General features: G+C 43.7%; 1 protein-coding gene across 3 annotated transcripts in view; it reads left to right on the top strand.

The window, feature by feature from the left end:
- The window catches only part of LOC139264828 (spindle assembly abnormal protein 6 homolog), a 118,662-nt gene that overhangs the window by 14,700 nt on the left and 78,785 nt on the right, over positions 1-25,177 (top strand). For all 3 annotated transcript variants that reach the window (XM_070881945.1, XM_070881943.1, XM_070881944.1), the window contains exon 2: positions 18,614-18,674. In XM_070881945.1, coding sequence (XP_070738046.1) covers positions 18,614-18,674 — 61 coding nt within the window. The remainder of the gene's footprint in view (positions 1-18,613; positions 18,675-25,177) is intronic.

Below are 25,177 nucleotides of genomic sequence, written 5' to 3'. Positions count from 1 at the left end.
GGAGTAAAGGGTTATGGGGAGCGGGCAGGGAAGTGGAACTGAGTCTGTGATCAGATCAACCATGATCATATTGAATGGCGGAGCAGGCTCGATGGGCCAAATGGCCTAATCCTGCTCCTATTTCTTATGTTCTTATATAATGTGAAGCTCTTTGTGATGTCCTGTGCAATAACATGCAAATGCAAGTTCTTTTTTAATTTATCTGATTTTCATCCGTGGCTAACAATGAGATTGTTTCATAGGGATCAAAATTGTGCAGGAGTTGCTCTGTTTTTTTTGGAGCAACTTGTTTTTTGTGGAGTACCTTAAAAATCCCCATTTTGCACATTCAATTTGCGCCAGTGTAAGTGAGTTAGTTAGGATTTGTTTAGTTTAATTTTTTTCAAAAGGGAGCGTTACCAGCCACCTATGCCATTTTTGGCCATTTAGGCCACTTTGACAGCTAATAGTTACTCCAAACTAAGAAATCAGCGCAGGTAGGTACTAATGACTTAACTAAAGAATGTGAATAGGATCAAACAGCTATACAGGACATCATATGACAAACTTGCGCAAAATTAATTTACTATAGAACAGAAGCATTTATGGAAGCTTAAACTACAAAAATAAAAGAGCTAAAGAGACAAAACATATTTACATAATTTTTCAAAATATCCAAATAAAAAATAGAAGTACCTCCTGCTCGCAATTCTTATGTTCTTATATAGGAAAGTATTTTCACCAACAGGGTTAAGGAAAGTCTTGAGTGAGCTCATTTTAAATTATTGGCTACACAGTTATCACCCCCCAGATCAAAACTCTTTCCTTCTCTTCCCCCTCCCCCGGATCAAAACTCTCCCCGCACCAACCTGTTTGTTGTAGCCTTAGCCCGGGAAGGCAGCGGGCTGGTCTGTGTGGCAGGCCACTCGGTCCGGGATAGGGATGGGACGCATCGGGTCCCACGCTGCACGCATCCGAATCGGCAGGAGCTACTGCGCATGCGGAGAGCTGCCGGCACTGTTTTTCGTGCAGGGCCCTAGCTCCGCCCCCTAATCAACAGACCACGCTGCGCCATGCCATGGGAGAGGCCAGAGTGGCCAGAATCCGAAGACATCTCTTTGCCGCCGCTTTCAGCCCACAAAGTCGGCACATCTCTGGTGAGTGCGCCATGAAAACGGGTGGGCCAATTTTGAGCCCAAAAATTGCAATTCTATTTGTATTATTTAACCTGTTTATTGTTCAGAACAAATTACACAGAATTACATAGAATTTTCAGCACAGAAATAGGCCACTTGGCCCAACTGGTCTATGCTGGTGTTTATGCTCCACATGAGTGTCCTCCCGTCTCTCTTCATTTAACCCTATCAACATATTCTTCCATTCCTTTCGCGCTCATGTATTTATCTAGCTACCCTTAAATGCCCCTAAGTGGTTTGGACATCAAAGTCCTTGTGTTTTAGTTTTGATGGGGGTGCAAATGCTATTAGTTTCTTAAAATATCTTTGTTATTATTTCTGCCATTTTGTTTTATTGTATTAAATGAAGGTGAATTAGATTATTTGTAGGTGTTCATTTGAGTCTTGCCTTGGTCAGGAGGGTGGAACAGTCAGCCTCACCTTCATAGAGACCGTCAGTACTGCATAGAAATCAATCTGCTTGAATGGTGTGCAAACTGTAAAGCTGTATGATGCTGTAGAATTTATGATGCAAAAACGGTCAAAATTAAATTTAAAATTGGGTATGTGGAAACAAAATGTCATTTATTCACCTGCACTGATTAGTTCTCATGTTGTTTTGTAAAAGTAAATTTATTGTAGTAATTGGTATGTTTTCTGCAAGGAGCATTTCAGTTGTGCCCATTCACACTCCTCACCGTTTGTATTTTTCCTACTTTTCCTTGTTCCATGCTACACACTTTTTTTTTCTCCCAGATTTCTTGCCTTCCCCTTCTCAATAGTGTTGATTCCTTGCTGAGGTACTGCTTTACGGGTGTTGAATATTCTGAGTATGCCTGCAAATCACCATTCTTAATGATGAACAAGCCTTGACAGCCTCTTTCGGCTATCTGACTGCAGGAGTATCACAATTGAAGTGAATCCTCGGCTCATCTTCTAGAAACCCTCTTCCAGCAAGGGTCACTGGATCGTGATCAGAAGCTGGAACGCTACAGAGGCCAGTTTTAATGTCCTCTACACCATCATGAATTTGGGATCTTCCTGGCCTTTATGGCTCAGCTAAATCTGAAGAGTTGTTAAGGGAGCTCATGTATTATTTTTGTGGCCAGTATGGGGAGCTAGGGATGGGGTGAATCTTTCCTTGGCAGCCAGTTCTGCTGTTTCTTCACTCAGCTGACCAAGAAATGAGAGAAGAATGCATGACGTGGCTGGAGACAATAATGAAGATGGGTTGGTGCAGTGCATCAATATACAAGCAAGCTATAAAGTGTATGTGTTTGCGTTACTACATACATTGAGTACTGGTGTTGGCTGTACTGTTAGAAGGAGAGCTGAGCAAAGTTTATGCACTTCCTCAGTCAGTGAAAGACAAAAGATTTGTCATTCTGGTTTCTACTTCATACCTACTAGTTATGATGTGATATTGGAAACAAATTGCCCAATTCCTATTTTTGACATGGAATAATAAAATATACTACAGACCAATAGATCTTGGAGAGAAAAAAGAAAACAAAATCCGGGAAAATTCAAAATAATAATGCCCTACCAGGAAGTAGAAAGCCCTCCAGACTTTTAAAAGATGCTGAGGATGACTGGAATTATTGGATTTTTCTTCCTTACAGTGCACAAGCATTTTTGTTATGCTTGTATGCTTCAGTAACAGAATAGTTGTAGTTATCTTGCCTAATTTCACAAGCATGAAAATCTATATTTTCAGCAGCTTTAGGTTTTAGCTAATGGTTTAATCCCATCGCTTAACTTGCCATCAAAATGTCTTCTGAAATGTTTACTGTAAACGGACATTTGTGGTTTATATGTATGAAGTATTTGGTGTCGATTTTGAAAGTTTGTGAAAATGCACTTGCTGGGAAAGAACTTAGTACTGTTTGAGAAAGCAATATGAGAAATGCAATAGGTGGGAACACAAACTAAAACATCTGGGTTATCCTAAAATTAATCATATAGTCATTTTAATTTTAAATTTTTTAAGTTACATTTTCAGATTGCAAGATGGGTATGGAGGAGGAAGGCCATCGTAGGCAGTCCCTCGGAATCGAGGAAGACTTGCTTCCACTCCGAAAGTGAGTCCTTTGATGGCTGAACAGTCCGATACGAGAGCCACAGACATTCGTCGAGGGTTGATAGGGCTGGTTTGCTGCGCGCTCCTTCCGCTGCCTGCGCTTGGCCTCTTCATGCTCTTTACTTTGAGACTCGAAGAGCTCAACGTCCTCCCGGATGTACTTTCTCCACCTCGAGCGGTCTTCGACTAGGTTCTCCTAGGTATCAGTGGTGATGTCGCACTTTATCAGGGCGGCTTTGAGGGTGTCCTTAAAACGTTTCCGCTGTCCTCCTTTGGCTCGTTTAACATAAAGGAGCTCCGCATAAAGCATTTGCTTGGGAGTCTCGTATCTGGCATGCAAACTATGTGGCCTGCCCAGCGAAGCTGATCGAGTGTGGTCAGTGCTTCGATACTCGGGATGTTAGTCTGGTCGAGGACACTGATGTTGGTGCGCCTGTCCTCCCAGGGGATTTGCAGGATCTTGCGGAGACATCGTTGATGGTATATCTCCAGCGACTTGAGATGCCTTCTATACATTGTCCATGCCTCAGACCCATAAAGGAGGGCGGGTTTTACTACAGCCCTGTTGACCATGAGCTTGGTGGTCGATTTGAGGGCCTGGTCTTCAAACACTCTTTTCCTCAGACAGCCGAAGGCTGCACTGGCACACTGGAGGCGATGTTGAATCTCCGCATCAATGTCTGCCTTTGTTGATAAGAGGCTCCCGAGATATGGGGAATGGTCCACGTTGCCCAGGGCCGCGGCATGGATCTTGATGATTGGAGGGCAGTGCTGAGTGGCGGTGACAGGCTGGTGGAGGACCTTTGTCTTATGGATGTTAAGCGTAAGGCCCATGCTTTCATATGCCTCAGTGAATACATTGACTATATCCTGAAGTTCAGCCTCTGAATGTGCGCAGATGCAGGCGTCATCCGCATACTGCAGCTCAACGACAGAGGTTCGGGTGATCTTGGACCTGGCCTGGAGGCGGCGTAGGTTAAACAGCTTCCCACTGGTTCTGTAGTTTAGTTCCACTCCAGCGGGGAGCTTGTTGATTGTGAGGTGGAGCATGGCGACGAGGAAGATTGAGAAGAGGGTTGGAGCGATGATGCAACCCTGTTTGACCCCGGTCCTCACGTGGATTGAGTCTGTAATGGATCCGTTGGTAAGGATCACGGCCTGCATGTCATTGTGAAGCAGGCGAAGGATGTTGACAAACTTTTGGGGGCATCCGAAACTGAGGAGGACGCTCCATAGATCCTCACAGTTGACAGTGTCAAAGACCTTTGTAAGATCGAAAGAGGCCATGTATAAGGGCTGGCGCTGCTCCCTGCATTTTTCCTGCAACTGTCGCGCTGCAAAGATCATGTCTGTTGTGCCCCATAGGGGACGAAATCCACATTGTGATTCCGGGAGGAGCTCCTCGGCCACAGGGAGAAGACGATTGAGGAGAACTCTAGCGACAACTTTCCCAGTGGCTGATAGCAGGGAGATTCCCCTGTAGTTGCCGCAGTCGGACTTGTCCCCTTTTTAAAAAATGGTCACAATCACTGCATCTCTGAGATCTCCCGGCATGCTCTCCTCTCTCTCTAGATGAGAGAGATGAGGTCATGTATCCGCATCAACAGCGCCTCTCCGCCATACTTTAGCGCCTCAGCAGGGATTCCATCCGCACCCATAGCCTTGTTATTCTTGAGCTGTTTTATGGCTTTGCCTACCTCATGCAACGTTGGAGCTTCACTGAGTTGATGGCGGGTCGAGTGCTGCGGGGTGGAGTCGAGAACACTCGAGTCAAAAGCAGAGTCTCGATTGAGGAGATCTTCAAAGTGCTCCTTCCATCGGGCCCTGACAGCCTCAGTGTCCTTGATGAGTGTTTCCCCGTTCTTGGCCAGAAGTGGGGTGGGGCCTTGGGAGTTTGGACCGGAGGTGGCCTTGACTGCAGCGAAGAATCCTCGCATATCATGGCTGTTGGCCAGTTGTTTCTCCTGTGCTTTCTCCATCCACCACCTGTTCTTTAGGTCCCAGTGCTGTCTATAATGTTGTTTTGCAGCTCCCGAGTTGGGTTGTTGCTTGAGGCTCAGAAATGCTTTGCGCTTGCGATCTATTAGTTCTTCAATCTCCTGATCTTTGTCATCAAACCAGGAGGAATGCCATTTAGCCTATAATTATCATCCAGGCAAAAGCCTGCAGTGCCCCATCATGAAATCCAGTATGTATTTTTATAAAACAGGATTTTTATCTGCACTTATCCAGAACTCCCCAGATGTTGCCTGTTCAACAGAAGTGGTGTATAACTTAATTAGGAAGGGTGTAAATCAATTCTAGCTTGCAAGGTGTGTTGCAAGTTAGGTTAAGATAATTGTAGCTAGTTTGTAAATGACATGGTAAGAATCTCTTGATGTTTAATTTTTGTGTTTTAGTAATTCTAAATCAATGTTCATGGTATGTACTATGTACAAAATATGTATCACAGCAAGCAGCTCTTGAAGTTAGCAAGATTGCATACCGTGACCAATCGAAGCATTAAAAAATTCATAACCACGTTATTTTCTATATATTAATAGGGATAGCACTCTGCCTACCTTTGCATTTTCTGATAATTTTCCCCCCACTTCTTTCCAAAGGTTAAGAAAGCTTAATTTATTTATTAATGTGGCTATTTGAAGCTATTTAAAGGGTTTTAGGGCCATGCCTAGTAAGAATCGGGCCCAGACTTGCCTCCGATAAGATCCTTAGAACCAGGAGACAGCGAATCATAACAAAAAGCAAAATAACTGCAGATGCTGTAACTCTGAAACAAAAACAGAAAATGCTGGGAACAGTCAGCAGATCCATCAGTATTTGTGGAAAGAGCACGCAAGTTAACATTTTGGGTATCATAAACCTTTCATCAGAACAGGGGACACTTCAATCCTGTTGTTCTAGGTTGGAATTAAACTCTGGCCTTCGAGGTAAAGACCAGCATATAATCTATTGTGCTATCCAATCTTCCTGCATTCCAATAATTCTCCTAATTTCTCCTTACTTTTGTTAACTCAGCGATTTCTGCCCCACCCCCAGTTTTTCTAAGTTGCCCTCAGTTGGTATTAGACCAGCATTGAAGTGCCTTGGGATGTTTTACTACATTAAACATGCAGTTTAATGCAAGTTGTTAAATCCTTTTTGCTAAACAATTAAGCATACCATGATACCATGTCTACTTCAAAATACAGCAGAAGCATTATGCTTAATCATCCATCGTGTACAATTGCCACCTGTGACTATTCATTTTCCATGAAAACTGAAAAGCACATCTCTCTGCTGATTTGGCACGAAGTTTGCTGATCTGAGCCAAGATGGCAACTGGGCTGTTGCAATTGGATTTAAGTTCCCCTTGGCTGGGAGCTTGTATTGAGAAATAAAAACTCCATGGGAAATGTGATCCATCTGTGGCTAACTAAACAGGTTAAGGATAGTATTAGATTAAAAGAAGAGGCTTATAATGTTGCCAAGAAGAGTAGTAAGCCTGAAGATTGGGAGAGTTTTAGAAACCGCAAAGGATGATCAAAAAATTGACGGAGGGAGAAAATAGAATGAGTAAACTAGCAAGAAATATAAAAACCAATTGAAAGAGCTTCTACAAGTATGTAATAAGGAAGAGAGTATTTAAAGTAAATGTGGGTCCCTTAGAGACTGAGACAGGAGAAATTATAATGGGGAAAAAGGCAATGGCAGAGATGTTAAACAAATAGTTTGTATCTCTTTTCACAGTAGAAGACACAAAAACTTATCAAAAATAGTGGGGGACCAAGGGTCTAATGAAAGTGAGGAACTTAAAGTAATACATATTATTAAAGAAAAAGTACTGGAGAAATTAATGGAACTAAAAGTCGACAAGTCCCCCGGAACTGATGGCGTACATCCTAGGGTTCTAAAAGAGGTGGCTGAAGTGATAGTGGATGCATTGGTTGTGATCTTCCTAAATTCCCTAGATTCTAGAACGGTCCCAGTGAATTAGAAGGTAGCAAATGTAACACTGCTATTCAAGAAAGGAGGGTGAGAAAAAACAGGGAACTACAGGCCAGTTAACCTGATATCAGTCGTCGGGAAAATGCTGGAATACATTATGAAGGAAGTGTAACAGGGCACTTAGAAAATCATATGATTGGGCAGAGCCAAATGGTTTTATGAAAGGGAAATCGTGTTTGACAAATCTATTCAGGTTTTATGAGAATGTAACTAGCAGGGTAGATAAAGGGGAACCAGTGAATGTAGTATATTTGGATTTCAAAAGGCATTTGATATTCTCATCATCGGCAGGCCCTCGAAACGAGGATGACGTGCTTCCACACCAAAAAAAGCTAAGTTTACAGATGTTCCAATGAAGGACCTAAAATTCCAGGTCCTGAACGACATCCTGAAAGGTGGAAGATGCCTGTGCATGGATTTTTTTAATGTGTGGTGGTCATTGCACACCAGCCACCACACAGGCTTGACAGAGCTTGGTCTTGGTCCAATGGCAAGGATTAACCAAGACGACTGGAGACCTGTTCTGCTGCACGGACCTAGTACGCACACATATCATAATGTGGGCTGCCCCTGGCCCCGAACTCACGCCTCTTCTGGGGCCCAATCATGTCCCTCCACAGTCTCTCGCCACTCCTTCGCCCAACCTCGCCGCCCCTGCTGTACCTGCCCACGCTCCATTCACCGACTTGTACCTTGATGACGTCACTCTTCACTGCCGTCGCAGCTCGTGTTGCTCCCTGAGGTGGTATGCCTCCACACTGCTCTCAGGCCGCTGCTCGCCGCCCCTTTTATGGCCCTGACCTGCCGCTGGTGTTCTCACGCAGATCGGGGCCTCCATGCTAAGGTGCCACATGAAAGGTTGTTACACAAGATAAGGGCCCATGGGGTTGGGGGTACTCTATTAGCATGGATAGAGGATTGGTTAAAGGATAGAAAACATAGTCGGGATAAACGGGTAACTTTCAGGTTGGCAGGCTGTAACTGGTGGGGTACCGCAAGGATAAGTGCTGGGGCCTCCGCTATTTACAATTTACGTTAATGACTTAGATGAAGGGACCGACTGTAATGTATCCAAGTTTTCTGACTATACAAAACTAGGTGGGAAAGTAAGCTGTCAGGAGGATGCAAAGAGGCTGCAAAGGGATATAGACAGGTTAAGTGAGTGGGCAGTTAGGTGGCAGATGGAGTATAATGTGGGGAAATGTGAGGTTATTCACTTTGTGAGGGAGAATAGAATATCTTTTTAAACGGTGAGAAACTATTAAATGTTAGTGTTCAGAGATTTGAGTGTCCTTGTGCATGAAACACAAAGTTAACATGCAGGCACAGCAAGCAATTAGGAAGGCAAATGGTATATTGGTCTTTATTACAAGGGGGTTGGAGTACAAAGAGTAAGGAAGTCTTGCAGCAATTGTACGGTGCTTTGGTGAGACCACACCTGGAGCACTGTGCACAGTTTTGGTATACCTGCCTTCGAGGGGGAGCAGCAAAGGTTCACTAGATTGATTCCTGGGATGAGAGGGTTGTTCTATGAGGAGAAATTGAGTAGAATGGGCTTATACGCTCTGAAGTTCAGAAGAATGAGAGGTGATCATTGAAATGTACAAGATTCTGAGAGGGTTTGACCAGGTAGATGCCGAGAGGCTGTTTCCCTTGGCTGGAGAGTATAGAACTAGGGAGCATAATCTCAGGATAAGGGGTAGGCCATTTAGGACGGAGATGAGGAGAAATTTCTTCACTCGGAGGTTTGTGAATCTTTGGAATTCTCCACCTCAGAGGGCTAGAATGCTTTGTTGTTGAGTATATTCAAGGCTGAGAATGATTGCATTTAAGGGGAGGCTAGACAAGCATAGGAGAGAGAAGGGAATAGAGGGTTATGCAGATAGATTTGGATGAGGAAAGACGGGAGGAGGCGCGAGTGGAGCATAAACACCAGCATGGACTGGTTGGGCTGAATGGCCTGTTTCTGCGCCATGTATCCTATGTGATAGATTTTTGGACTCTAAAGGAATCAAGGGATATGGGGATCAAGCGGGAAAGTGGAGTTGAGGTCGAAGATCAACCATGATCTTATTGAAAGGCTCTCTTGCTCCTATTTCTTATGTTCTTATGGGAGGAGGAGAAATTACACATCAACATGTTAAATGTCAGTGAAAATATCCTCAGTTCGCTTTTATATTTTTTGATACAAAGCCTGTCAGATTCTCAGTTGGTAACAGTCTCGTATGTAAGTTTGAAGCTGGGGAGTTAAAAGTTTACCTTGATTTTTTTATGGTAATTTGAACAGAATATTATTTCACATAACATTACATGAAGGTACAGCAAGCAATTAGGAAGGCAAATTTCACATCGGATATACAGCACATAAACAGCCCATTCAGCCCAACTAGTCTATTCTGGCGCATGCTGCTAATGGGATGCAATGAAATAAATGGATTTTCAAAAGAATGTAAAACGACTTTACAGTAGATGCTTGTTTGTTTCCCCTCCCTTCCCCCCCCCCCCCCCCCCCCATCCTTTCCTGAAAACTGTTTTTGCATAATCCTCGATGGTGAATGTCATTGTGCTTTTCGAATATGGCAGCAGAACTAAGTCCCTCACTGTCTACATGTGCACACTTTTAATAGAGATCACGTGATAGTAATCTGGAATGGAAACTGGCCAATTTCACTTTCTATAACCCGCATTGTTGTGAATTGTAGCTGCCTAGGCTGAGATCAGCTCACAACATAGTCTGGGGGTCACACTCGCTGAGCCATTGGTGAGCTCTAATAAATTCTTTCAAAAAATATTTTTGCTACTGGTAGTGTGTTCTGATATTTTGATAGCAATTTCAACAAATTGTTGACTGCAGCAGAAGCAATTTTTGAAAATCTATGGCAATAATGTAGATAGGGCATTATTTATGCCTGTCAAAGTTTCATATTCCATATTTTTATACATCATTAATAGATCTTCAGTGAGTCAGAGGGTTTGCTGTTTCATAACAAGAAAGGTGGGTTTTTGCCATGTTTGATAATATCAGGGCCATTAATTTACAGTGACTGAATAAGTCAAATTCCAGTTTTATTAAATTGTATTCTGGGAATTTTACTGGTTTTAGGAATTGAATTCCATAACTTTATCCATTATTCTGTGAAAGTTGTAAATGAGTGTGGGTGTGTGTATAATATATATTATTATTATCCCTTTATACCTCTTTATTTAATTTTTAGCCTTTATTAATTTTAAAGCTGACAATACACAGCATATAATGTATGTACACCATTTGGAGGTATATATCGGGGAGAGGGAATGAGGTTCAGCTGTACTTGAGGTCCTGTACTTCACTAGCACAGTGAGATTGTTCTGGACTTTGGTCAAAATGGGAAATGGCCCTGGGCTTTGGCAGAATTAAGGTGAGGGTCATGGAGTTTGAAAGTGCTGCAGTGGGGCTACTGGAAATTGGGGTCCATTTGATCTGGTTTCACTGTGGAGGGGGAGCCTAGAGTGTCACATAACTGGAGGTTGAATTTCTGTCTACTTAGGGTACAAACTAAACATATTCCTATAAGGAGCAAAGATGGGGCATCCAAAGCTAGATTTCCCTGGGTGACAAAGGTAATAGAGGTTAAAATAAAATAGAAAAAAAGGTTTATGACAAGTGTAAGGTACAGAATATAGTCAAAATCCAGGCAGAATACAGAAAGTGCAGAGGGAAATTGAAAAAGTATATAAAGGGAAAAGAGTGTATGAGTAAAGATCAGTCGGCAACAGAAAAGGGAACCCAAAAATCTTCTATAAACATAAAAAAAATAAAAGGATAGTTAAAGGTGTAGCTGATTCGGGACAATAAAAGGAAATCTTCCTGTGGAGGCAGAGGGCATGCCTGAAGTAATGACTGAGTACTTTGCATCTGGTTTCACAAAAGAAGAGGATGATAATGTTGCAGTAGAGATGGAGGGGAGTAGAGATATTGGATAGGATAAAAATAGATAGGTTGGCATCACTCAAAGTTAACAAGTCGCTGTCCAGATGGGATGCATCCTCGGTTGCTGAGAGAAGCTCGGGAGCAGATAGCAAAAGCTCTGACCACTATCTCTCAAATTTCCTTGGATATGGGATTGATGCCAGGGGACTGTAGGATTGCAAATGTTACACCCCTGTTCAAAAAAGGAGCGAGGAATAAACCTGGTAAACTCTATCCTCGACCTCTTGCACTGTTTCAACGAAGCTCAATGTAAGCTCGAGGAACAGTATCTCATCTTTATTAGGCACTTTACAGCTTTCTGGACTCAACATAGAGTTCAATAATTTCAGATTTCAGACCTCTGCCCCTTTTTTCAGATGGCAGCTGATGATGATTCTGCTATACACATTTACACCTCTTCTAGTCCCATTTTCATCTCCTTTTGCTTTGTACAATCATACCTTTTGTCATTTAATCACTACCTATCACAGACTTTCCCTTTTGTTCTTTCCTCGCCTCCCTCCTTTCCCTGCCTTGCACTTGCTTAAAATCTGTTACATCTCTAAATTTTTACCAGTTCTGACGAAAGGACATCGACCTGAAACGTTAACTCTGTTTCTCTCTCCACAGATACGGCCTCACGTGCTGAGTATTTCCAGCATTTTCTGTTTTTATTTCAGATTTCCAGCATCCGCAGTATTTTGCTTTTGTAAAATTAATTTGCACTTGGAGAAGCAGTTACTTCACAACTGACTTATTCAGAAAATAGAAACACATGGTATTAAAGGGACGGTGGTAACTTGGGTACATAATTGGCTAACGGATAGGAGGCAGGGAGTAGTGGTGAACAAATATTTTTTTGACTGGAGAGAAGTATGCAGTGGGGTCCCCCAGAGGTCAGCATCAGGACCAATCCTTTTCTTGTATTTAAATGACCTGGACTTGGGTATAGGAGTACAGTTTTCAAGTTTGCCGATGATACCATGGGATTGGCTTCGCCATCAAAAATGAGCTAATTTGGGATCTTGGAGAGTCCCCTTACGGGATAAACGAACACCTCATGACCTTTCGGCTCACTCTAACCCGGAAGCAGTATGCTACGGTTATTAGTGCATACGCCCCAACCCTGGAAGCTACAGACGAGGCCAAAGAGGAATTCTACTCCAGCCTTGAACAATCCCTGTCCTGAGTCCCAACGGGCAATAAGCTGATTCTCCTTGGCGATTTTAATGCCAGAGTTGGAAAGGGCACAGACCTCTGGAGAGGTGTGATGGGTAGGGAAGGGATAGGGAAAACCAACTCCAATGGTATCCTACTCCTAACGAACATGGTCTTGTCATAACCAACACCTTGTTTCGTCAGAAAGACTTGTACAGGGCAACCCCCTCATTCCAGGCATTGATATCTGCTAGACTATGTCATCGTCCGAGTGAAGGACCGCAAGAATGTCCGCATCACCCGTGCCATGACAGGAGATGACGACTGCTAGACTGACCACTGCCTAATCTGCTTTGTTATCTCTATCAACGTAGCCTCAAAACGGCTGTGGCAACAGAAATGCTGCCACAGAAATATTAATGCTGAAGCACTCAAAGACCCTGCAAAGAAAACCCTATTCAGCCAACGCCTCACAGCCAACCTGACGACTTCAAATTAACCGGAACCGCAGAGCGTCCATAGTGCCTGGTTTGCCCTCAAGTCCACCATAATTAGCACCTGTGAAGAGACTCTTGGTTACTCTACCAGAAAACATCAAGACTGGTTCAATGAGAATGACCAGGAGATCCAGGAGCTAATAAACAGCAAACACAAGGCATTTTTGAATTGGAAACAACATCACAACTCGAGTGAAAGAAAGCAGATCTACAAACAACTGAAGGCCGAGATCCAACAAAAAACTCGTGACCTAAAGAACAGATGATGGGTAGAAAAAGCGCAGGAGATCCAGCAACTAGCCAACAATCATGATTTGCTACAGCCCAAGGACTCAAGGTCCTATTCCACTGAGCTAAGAATGGAGAGGTGCTCATCAAGGACAGAGAGGCAGTCGATGCCCGCTGGAAGGAGCACTTCAACGATCTCCTTAAGCAAAACTTGTGTCTTTGACGAGAGCGTCCTTGACTCCATCCCACAGCATGCTACCCGCCACCACCTTGGCACAATTCCAGCCCGGCATGAGGTTGAAAAGGCCATCCAACAACTGAAAAACAGCAAGGCCACAGGAGCAGATGGAATCCCCACCAAAATACTAAAGCATGGTGGAGAAGCACTATTGGCGCGAACCCATGACCTTATCTCTCTCATCTGGAAGGAGGTGGGCATGCCAGGGTATCTCACGCCGTAATCGTGACCATCTTCAAGAAGGTGATCAGTCCGATTGCGGTAATTACAGAGGAGTTTCCCTGCTATCTGTTGTCTCCTCCCTGTGGCTGAAGAGCTCCTCCCAGAGTCGCAATGCGGATTCCGCCCACTAAGGGCCATAACGGATATGATTTTTACCGTGCAACAAATCCAAGAAAAATGTAGGGAGCAGCATCAACATCTTTGCGTGGCTTTCTTTGACCTCACAAAGGCCTTTGATTCTGTCAACCGTGAGGGATTATGGAGTGTCCTTCTCAAATTCGGCTGTCCTCAAAAAAAAAAAAAAAAAAAAAATTGTCACCATCCTGCGCCTGCTTCACGATGACATGCAAGCTGTGATTCGTACCAACGGATCCATCAAAGATCCAATACAAGTGCAGACCGGGGTCAAGCAAGGCTGTGTCATCGCACCAACGCTCTTCTCAATCTTCCTCACTGCAATGCTTCATCTTACCTTTAACAAGTTCCCCGCTGTAGTGGAGTTAATCTACAGGACAAGTGGGAAATTGTTCAACCTCCGTCACCTCCAGTCCAGATCCAAGGTTGTTCCACCCTCTGTCATTGAATTACAGTATGCAGACGATGCTTGCGTTTGTGCACACTCGGAGGCCGAACTCCAAACCATTGTTGTTACCTTCACTGAAGCGTACAAGAGTCTGGGCCTTGCATTAAACATCCACAGGACAAAGATTCTCTACCAACCTGCCCCCGCCATACAGTACTGCTCCCTGATTGTCCAAGATCTCCTCATCGATCTTGATTGGTGTTGGTGCTGCTAGTGTTAGGGCTAATCGTGGTAGGATTCTGAGGACCAAGGTGAGAGAGTATAAAGGACACCCATGCTGATGGTGAGTAGAGATGACAGAAGCGATCTCTCAGTGGTGAGAGAGGTAATGAGATTGCAGCATGGTGAATCTGTTGTGGAAATGCAGTGAGGAAAAGTTTGTGGCTGAGGGAAGATATCTCTAAGGTGGAAGCTTTTACTAGACATTTGAAGCTGTCAATTCAACAACTGATTCAATGGCCACTGAACTCCTGCCTCAGCTTGACAGACTTAGTCCATGACCAACGTGGACCCTGTGGGTGAGCTATCAAATGCAGAAGGTGAGCTGAAATTCATTCTTAAGTGGCTCTAAACAAGCTACTAATTACCTGCATTGGGCCCCCTGCTGTTAACCTGCTGCTGCCTGTCGGGTCGGCTCAGCGCTGACGTTCCTGACATCGGGGAAAGATGCATGGTGGCGTTTTTACAGCGGGGCCCTGACCTGCTGAGGGGAAAAAAAACACTTTCCCACTCGACCCGCCACCGAAAATCCAGCCCTCTGTGTCTCTGGAAAGACTGACACACAAAAAATTGTGACTTTCATAGAACATAAAGCAAAAGCTGTAACAGTTATCAGTAGTCTGCCTTTTTTTCATGCGCACACATTTAAATAAAAAATGCAACCTCACTTTTCAAAAAAAACTCAACATAAATTTTACCTGAATCAAGATTTTGACATTTGTTCTGTAGCCTTCAAATAATTTTGCATGGAAACTCAAGAAAAAATATTCCTCAGACCAGCTAACCAAAACTGATGCAAAGCTGATGTCATTTCTGGGGAGATTTACAGGATTGGATGTAGAGCTATTTTACTGAGCACCCACACAAGCTGTTCTCCATAATGTGGAGGGAGTAGGTCTCACAGGACCCAATGGATACAATCATCAAAATACAGAAAAACAAAACCATGAAGTCAGACTGCAGAACTATCTTGACATCTTGCTTCAATATATACCTGCCAAGATTCTGATCTGACTTCATCTCGATTGTCTGCTCCTGAATATAATGGACGAGAGGACTCTGAAATTGCAGTACAGCTTCAAGTCTAGCCGAGGGACCATTTGTTGCTCATCAAATTGAGGAGAAGGACAGGGAGCAAGTCAAGACCAACAAATGGCATCTGTTTACTTGACCAAAGCTTTTGACTTCATCAGTCAGCCTGGACTTTGGTTGTCTGAAAAAGTTCTTGTCGGTTCTGAAACAGCTCCATGATAGTGTATTGACCGTATTCTGTCTGACCCATTTCCTGTTTCCTGATGCAAGGACATGTACTGATCCCTGCTCTATTTGCACTCTATGTGGCTATACTGAATGATGCAGTGAGGGAACTTTAGGTAGGAGTTGGGCTATGAATCTGCACAGGAAATTGTTCGCTCTGTCAAGACTGTGAGCATTGACTAAAGTCTCCAAACAAATTATTCAAGAACTTTTGCATGCTGATGACTGTGCCCTTGTGGCACTTTTCGAAGAGAATCTTCAGCTGATGATGGATAGATTCATAGCTTCCACAAGTAGTTACAGGCTTAGGAAGTCTGTAGAAGACTAAAGTGGTGTATCAACCAGCTTCTCGGAAGCTATATGTTAGACCAGGGGGTGTGCTACTAGTGAGGGGGGATGGGGAGGGGAAGCACTCCTGCTCCTTCCAGCCCACAAGGATTGCTCCACGAGGCTTTTCTCATCCTGCTGCAGCTACTGGGAATCAAGAGCCCCGGCTGCCTGCAGTAAGGCCTCACTTTCATACAGTATTTAAAATGCCAACCCACTTCATGGCAACAGTTTGGCTGCCCACTCCCCATCCCTGAGTAAAAGGTGAAAGTGGGTGGGTTGGGGTCGGGTTTTAGATTTTTTTTAAAGTTTAATTTCCCTCCCCCAGCCCCAACCCACCTGTTTTCTATGTGAAAATTCCCCCCATTATAAAGAAAGACTTGGATTTATATAGCCTCTTTCATGAACACCGGACGTCTCAAAGCGCTTTACAGCCAATGAAGTACTTTTGGGGTGGAGTCACTGTTGTAATGTAGGAAACATTATGAGACATAACCCAAGATAGGAGGTCTGGTTTCTGGTGATCCTGATTTGCAGTCTATAGTGGCATAGTATATAGCACACAAGACACAAACCGGCAATCTAGGTTGACACTTCTGTGCAATATCAAGGAACTATTGCATTGTTGGAGGTGCCACCTTTCAGATGAGTCGTTAAACTGAAGTCCCATCTGCCTTTTCCAGTGGACATAAAATATCCCATGGCATGTTTTCAAAGACGAGCAGCAAGTTCTCCTGGTGGCCTGGCCAACATTCATCACTACCAACAAAACAGATCACTGGTCACTTATCTTGTTTGCTGTTTTTTTGGACTTTGCTGTGTGCAAATTGGCTGCTATGTTTTCCTATGAAACAACTGTAGCTACATTTCAAAAGTAATCAGTTGGCTATGAATGTTTGGGGAACTCCAAGGGATGTGAAAGGCACTAGTTAAATGCAAGTTATTTTGTTTTAAGGACAAATCATCAGTTTTTGCTACTGTAAACAAGGGGGTATTTGGTTATTTTTTTAACCTTGATTGTAATACTTTTAGGCTGTTTTATAAGATCTTGTTAGCGTTTAGTGTCAGTAAGTATTGCTCAAGCTTCTTGACTTTGTGTGCTGCTTCTGACTACATAAATCCATGTTCTTATTCATTTGCCAATAAAGGTATTTCAAGTGCTGACGCTACCAATAGATGGTGTATTGAATCAGAATTTGTCCACCAGTAAGGCAACAATGCTAAAAACAACCCTTCCTAAACCTGCAGGTCCACATATATCAAACCATTGAGTAAGAAATATCCGCATAAATATGTAGAGAGTTGTATGGGTTTTGTGGACCAGATTGCCAAGACTCAGGGCTTCAAGTAGCCCCTGATCTGTGGTTTGGGCATCCCTGATGTAAATACGGACATTATCCAACAATATTTCGGGAAAGGATAAGTGAAAAAGTTTTAAAGGCATAATAATGAGGATGCAGAATAATTATATACTCATGATCTGACTGACACTAAATTAATTTTAATAAGTTAATTAAAAGTGAAATGAGGAGGAAGAATGAACTCTACAAATCCTGCAGGGAGAAAGATAAAGGAATTCACTGACTGAAACCAGTCGAAATATGTTACAAGGGCGCTGAGTCAAAAAGGAAGCTAGAAAAATGTGTAGCTCCAGACATAAAACATAACCAAAATAAATTCTTTCAGAAACAGCAAGAGGACAATCAGAGAGAGGTGAGAAGACGATAAAACGCAAACCAAGGATAAGCACGAGAGAGTTAATATACCAAATAATTACTTCCTCTTTGCAATCATTTCCCATTCACCGCACATATTTTTTTATTTTTAAAAACTGTTTTGTCATTTTTTTTTTCTTCTCCTGATTTTCCTGCTCTCTTCCTCCCTTTTGCTCTGTCCCTTCATCCTTTATTTCTCTCTCCTTGCCTTTTGCTTTTTCCTCGTTGTACTTATGTTTTTGTATTTTATCTTGACCGTGTCTCCTGCTTTTCTTTCTTCTTGCATCCTGTCTTTCTTCTATGTTTTTTGGTTCTATTTTTCCCCAATTCCCAGTGCCTTGTGGTAGCTGGTTTTGCTCTCCCTGGTGTCTTCCCACTTCCTCGATGCACCTGATTTGAGTTTTGCTGACTTTTGAGGCTCTTCCTGAGACTCACTGGTGGAGTAGTGTGCAAAGCTTTAAAAAATAAAATTGATAACATTAAAATAAACTTCACTCCGAACCCGAAGCTTGGGTTGGAAGAGGAGCCTGAAGAACTCTGAACAGGTGCGTGGGAGAATTGAGGAGAGGCTGGAGAGAGCAAGACTGGGATGTGGGAACTGCTAGTGGGTAGGGTTAGACTAGGAGCAACTAATCAGAGCTCCATTATGTTGTTACATGGCACCAATGGGCACTCACGCTGCTTAAACTGGGCAAACATTAATTTACTAGGCTCTCATTGCGTTGGATGTGTCAGTAAAGGAGATTGTCGGGAAGATTGTTCGGCTCATTTTCTTAGAACCTCTTCATAGTTCAGAGCAATAAACTCCTCGGGGAATTGTGACATTCCTGTCAGTCAGGGGTCCCTGACCAAATTTCACCCTCAAAAGAAAATAAACACGCCTCCGCCCTTGCCGACAGCACATACACTCCCAACATAATTTGAGCAGTAAAGAAAAATTACAGGAGTCAACTCATTACTGTTCTTGGTTTATACTCATCTGTTGACCTTTTATTACAGGAGGGAAAATGTTCGACTGACGGTAGGATGGCAATCCTCTTCTAATCCAGTTCACAAAAAGGTATAGTAATTGACCTTTTGTAGTCCAATCCCTTTATAATATGATTTTTTTTCACTACCTTTTTGTTTTAATCCTCCAATTGTGCATGCCAACAATAACAATAACTTGCCTTTATATAAATTCTAACATAGAAAATATCCCAAGGTGCTTTACAGAGATGTAATCAAACAAAAATGGATACCAAGACAAAGAAGGGCATATTTGGAGTGGTGACCAAAAGCTTGATGAAAGAGGAAGAAATGGAGGGGTGGAAGTAGAGTGGTTTAGGAAGGGAGTTTTGGAACTTGTGGTCCACGGCCACTTTGTGATATTCCCCTATGGGGTGAATGGAGAGGGGATGCAGAAGAAAATGTAGCCAGGGGAACAAAGTAATTTTGATGGGGGGGTGCGTGTTGTAGTGCAGGAGGTGGCAAGGCCATGGATGGATTAAGGACAAGTATGAGGATTTTAAATTGCAGTGTTAAGGGAGCATAGAAACATAGAAAATAGGTGCAGGAGTAGGCCAAATGGCCCTTCGAGACTGCACCACCATTCAATATGATCATGGTTGATCATTCACCTCAGTACCCCTTTCCTGCTTTCTCTCCATACCCCTTGATCCCTTTAGCCGTAAGAGCCAGATCGAACTCCCTCTTAAACATATCCAATGAACTGGCATTAACAACACTTTGCGGTCGGGAATTCCACAGGTTAACAACTCTGAGTGAAGAAGTTTCTCCTCATCTCAGTCCTAAATGGCTTACCCCTTATTTTTAGACTATGTCCCCTGGTTCTGGACTTCCCCAACATCGGGAACATTCTTCCTGCATCGAACCTGTCCAGTCCCATCAGAATTTTATTTGTTTTTTTTTATTTGTGTATATTGCAACACATCACATACATGTATATTGTAGCACATCACACATCTGTGTATATTGTAACACATCTCACGTGTGTATATTGTAACACAGCACATAGCGCAAACATTGTCACACATCAGACCGCGCGCACTGTCATACATCACACGGTGCGCACAATGTCACACATCACTCAATGTGCACACTGTCACACATCACATCGTGCACATTGTTACACATCACACACCGCGCATGTTGTCGCACATCACATTGTCACACATCGCACGATGCATACACTGTCACACATCACATCACGCACATCGTCACATATCACACGGTGCGCACATCGTCACATATCACACGGTGCGCACATTGTCACACATCACACACCGGGCACATTGTCATACATCACACACCGCGCACTTTCTCACACATCACAATGTAACCCCACTTTTTAAAAAAGGAAGGAGAGAAAACGGAATTATAGACCGGTCAGCCTGACATCGGTAGTGGGCAAAATGATGGAATCAATTATTAAGGATGTCATAACAGTGCATTTGGAAAGAGGTGACATGATAGGTCCAAGTCAGCATGGATTTGTGAAAGGGAAAGCATGCTTGACAAATCTAATGGAATTTTTTGAGGAGTAGAGTGGACAAGGGAGAACCAGTTGATGTGGTGTATTTGGACTTTCAGAAGGCTTTCGACAAGGTCCCACACGAGATTAGTGTGCAAAGTTAAAGCACATGGGATTGGGGGTAATGTGCTGATGTGGATTGAGAACTGGTTGGCAGTCAGGAAGCAAAGAGTAGGAGCAATTGGATACTTTTCAGAATGGCAGGCAGTGACTAGTGGGGTACCGCAAGGTTCTGTGTTGGGGCCTCAACTGTTTACATTGTACATTAATGATTTAGACGAGGGGATTAAGTGTAGTATCTCCAAATTTGCAGATGACACTAAATTGGGTGGCAGTGTGAGCTGCGAGGAGGATGCTATGAGGCTGCAGAGTGACTTGGATAGGTTAGATGAGTGGGCAAATGCATGGCAGATGAAGTATAATGTGGATAAATGTGAGGTTATCCACTTTAGTTGTAAAAACAGAGAGACAGACTATTATCTGAATGGTGACAGATTAGGAAAAGGGGAGGTGCAGCGAGACCTGGGTGTCATGGTACATCAGTCATTGAAGGTTGGCATGCAGGTACAGCAGGCGGTTAAGAAAGCAAATGGCATGTTGGCCTTCATAGCGAGGGGATTTGAGTACAAGGGCAGGGAGGTGTTACTACAGTTGTACAGGGCCTTGGTGAGGCCATACCTGGAGTATTGTGTACAGTTTTGGTCTCCTAACTTGAGGAAGGACACTAATGCTATTGAGGGAGTGCAGCGAAGGTTCACCAGACTGATTCCTGGGATGGCGGGACTGACATATCAAGAAAGACTGGATCAACTGGGCTTGCAGTCACTGGAGTTCAGAAGAATGAGGGGGGATCTCATAGGAACGTTTAAAATTCTGACGGGTTTAGACAGGTTAGATGCAGGAAGAATGTTCCCAATGTTGGGGAAGTCCAGAACCAGGGGTCACAGTCTTAAGGATAAGGGGTAAGCCATTTAGGACCGAGATGAGGAGAAACTTCTTCATCCAGAGAGTGGTGAACCTGTGGAATTCTCTACCACAGAAAGTTGTTGAGGTCAATTCACTAAATATATTCAAAAAGGAGTTGGATGTAGTCCTTACTATGAGGGGGATCAAGGGGTATGGCGAGAAAGCAGGAATGGGGTACTGAAGTTGCGTTTTCAGCCATGAACTCATTAAATGGCGGTGCAGGCTCAAAGGGCCGAATGGCCTACTCCTGCACCTATTTTCTATGTTTCGATGTTCTATGAGATCCCCTCTCATCCATCTAAACTCCAGTGAATACAGGTCCAATCGATCCAGTCTTTCCTCATATATCAGTCCTGCCATCCTGGTAATCAGTCTAGTGAACCTTCGCTGCACTCCCTCAATAGCAAGAACGTCCTTCTTCAGATTCAGAGACCAAAACTGAACACAATATTCCAGGTGAGGCCTCACTAAGGCCCTGTACAACTGCAGTAAGACCTCCCCGCTCCTATACTCAAATCCCCTAGCTATGAAGGCCAACATACCATTTGCCGTCTTCACCGCCTGCTGTACCTGCATGCCAACTTTCAATGACTGATGTATCATGACACCCAGGTCTTGTTGCACCTCCCCTTTTCCTAATCTACCGCCATTCAGATAATATTCTGCCTTCGTGTTTTTGCCACCAAAGTGGATAATCTCACATTTATCCACATTATACTGCATCTGTCATGCATTTGCCCACTCACCTAACCTGTTCAAGTCACCCTGCAGCCTCTTAGCGTCCTCCTCACAGCTCACACCGCCACCCAGCTTAGTGTCATCTGCAAACTTGGAGATATTACACTCAATCCCTTCATCTAAATCATTAATGTATATTGCAAAGAGCTGGGGTCCCAGCACTGAGCCCTACGGCACTCCACTAGTCACTGCCTGCCATTCTGAAAAGGACCCGTTTATCCCGACTCTCTCTGCTTCCTGTCTGCCAACCAGTTCTCTATCCACGTCAGTACATTACCCCCAATACCATGTGCTTTAATTTTGCACACCAATCTCTTGTGTGGGACCTTGTCAAAAGCCTTTTGAAAGTCCAAATACACCACATCCACTGGTTCTCCCTTGTCCACTCTACTAGTTACATCCTCAAAAAATTCCAGAAGATTTGTCAAGCATGATTTCCCTTTCATAAATCCATGCTGACTTGGACCGATCCTGTCACTGCTTTCCAAATGCGCTGTTATTTCATCTTTAATAATTGATTCCAACACTTTCCCAACTACTGATGTCAGGCTAACCAGTCTATAATTACCCGTTTTCTCTCTCCCGCCTTTCTTAAAAAGTGGTGTTACATTAGCTACCCTCCAGTCCATAGGAACTGATCCAGAGTCGATAGACTGTTGGAAAATGATCACCAATGCATCCACTATTTCTAGGGCCACTTCCTTAAGTACTCTGGGATGCAGACTATCAGGCCCCGGGGATTTATTGCCCTTCAATCCCATCAATTTCCCTAACACAATTTCCCTCAGTTCCTCCTTCTCACTGGACCCTCGGTCCCCTTGTATTTCTGGAGCAGAAGCTCGTGTCGGTCTGTGAGGATAGAATGGTAATGTCGAAGGGTGTGCCAGCGTACTTTATATTTATATTGGCTGTGACAACATCACGACTAATGCTGAATGCCTGCACATCAGAACTGGCCATTCTTTAGCCAAGCTGTTTCGATGCAGCTATGCCACTGGCATCTACCTGAAGATATATAAAAAGAAAGACTTGGATTTATATAGCGCCTTTCACGACCACCGATGTCTCAATATCTGGGAAATTTTCCTCACTATCCATAAAAAAATACCATTCCTAACCTGATGAACTATTCGCCCTACCAGCCTCCTCACAATCATCAGTAAAGTGAAAAGCCTCATCAATAATGAATATAAATGGCTCCCACTTGTCGATAGCCTGTTCAAAGATATCTCTGTCATAAGGTCAGGAGTGGGACTGTTCGCTAATGATTTCAAAGTGTTTATAATTCATAACTTCAACACTAATAAATTACCCAAGCCAACCTACAGCAGGTCATGGACAACATCCATAGGTTGAAAAATGAGAAATAACATTTATGCCATTTAGTGCCAGGCACTGACCATCTCCAACAAGAAACAAAAATATCCAAGATATCTTTTGCTGACTCTTCAAAGATACCACTGTTGGGGGGAAAACCCTGTGGTAGAAATAAATCTACTCCGAAACTACGTTAGAGAGTTGAAAACACACACACTTTATTAATACAAGGTACCAGGGGAGTTGTATGTAGGTCCCTCAACCAGGCAACAACTCAATTTGGGGTTGCACAAAATGAGTATTTAAAGTCGCAAACCGCAAAGGTCATATGTCACTGCTTTTACATGACCTGATTTTCTGGCATTTCAAAAAGTACCTACACAACAATTTCTACAGTCGTGTTTGTCCGGCTCACTTCCTTATCTTCGGCCAGCGTCTGGTATGTGGTTGGTTTCTGTGTTGCTCAGCGTCTTGTGACCTTTTCGCAATTGCTTATCTCATCCTGTCATTCAGTACATTTTCTAAAGCACAGCAATTTCGCACTAACGCTATTAGTCCTTCAATCCCTCATTTGGCCAAAATTTTTCATATGCATAATTCTAGGCCAACGTATACCCGGTCTTTATGCAGAAATTGGTGATGTGATGTGCTGGTTCCAGGGTCTCCACTCCGGGGTCCAGGTTCCCATCTCCTATCGCACCTCATTCTGCTGCTTGTAAAACCTATAGGTGTTTTGGGCGTGTGTACGCCACCTTCTGAGACACTGCTAGGTTCTCGTAGTTTGAGGGTGGTTGGGTTACAGGTCTGCTCGATAGTAAAGATGACAGTGCTTTGCTTATACAACATTTAAGTAACATACATAGGCAATACAGCATCATTACCACCACCACAAAGGTAACCAGACCTTGGATTAGTGACGTTCCCATAGATCCTAACCACCCTGAGAACCAGTCCCACAACGCGGAGGCTGGTGGTTGCTTAAGCTTTTTAACCTCTTCTTGGATATGCTCTGTCAGATTGGTAATTTCTTCCGAGTTATCCAGGATGTATGTACAACATTCGGCCCCGATGAGGGCACAGGTTCCCCCTTTTTCTGCCAACACACAGTCAAGGGTCATCCGATTTTGCAGAGCTACTGTGGGCTACCATCTCTGCATTAACCTTAACCAGGGCTTCAGCTGTATCGTTGGCCACCTGTTCCAGGACGGAAGCCATGTTAATGGATTCCCTTGCCAATTTACCCGCTCCATACCAGGGAAACGCAATGGCCCAGAATCTTTCAGTCTCCGTGATGGCTCGTCTGGCTCTCTGGTGGAGGTCCATTAGAGAACCCAGGTGATACATGCAGGGTACGATATAAGCCAGATAACAAGAACCATTTCCATTCTCGGGGCAACCAGGGGTAGGCCCTGTGACCGCACACAAAATGAGTCCCGTTGTAGGGCGTATATTTATTTATCGCTGGGGGGGTCCGATTGCACCGAAAAGTCACCGTTTCCGTTTAATGACGTGAGTGTCACCCTACCCCCTTTGGCAGGTAAGGTAAGGCTATATGTGCAGTTACTGTACCCCACAATAGGATCTTCCGGTCGTCCCTGCCTTGTGAGACACAGCCCCCCTCCCTGTCCCTTCTTGCACCTTCTCAGGAACGGTAGTAAATAGGAATCGTTATAGGTTGACTGTCTCCACCCACTACACTGTTCTGGATTATACCCATGATTTTTAAGTTTTACTATGGTGCTGCCGTCTACCTGTATGACATAAGAGCCAACGCGTGTGGATCCTGTTCTAACTCCAAACATCCAGCTGGCCGTCTCATTATCACTAAATGGGATTGATTGTAGGGGGATTCCTTCCTCTGAGTGTGTGGGGACATGGACACAGACCCAACAGCTGGCAACGTTGGCTTTTTTGGCATAGGTGTATGACATGTACAAGAAGGTGTTCACATATGACTCTCTCTTGGTCCGTGGGGGTACTCTGGTCTGAGTCCTCCCTAGGCTACATAT

The sequence above is a fragment of the Pristiophorus japonicus genome, chromosome 1, assembly GCF_044704955.1.
Source record: "Pristiophorus japonicus isolate sPriJap1 chromosome 1, sPriJap1.hap1, whole genome shotgun sequence".
In the NCBI taxonomy this organism is placed as follows: domain Eukaryota; kingdom Metazoa; phylum Chordata; class Chondrichthyes; family Pristiophoridae; genus Pristiophorus; species Pristiophorus japonicus.
The sequence above is the reverse complement of the archived record's forward strand: the minus strand, read 5'-3'. Positions and strand labels throughout refer to the sequence as shown.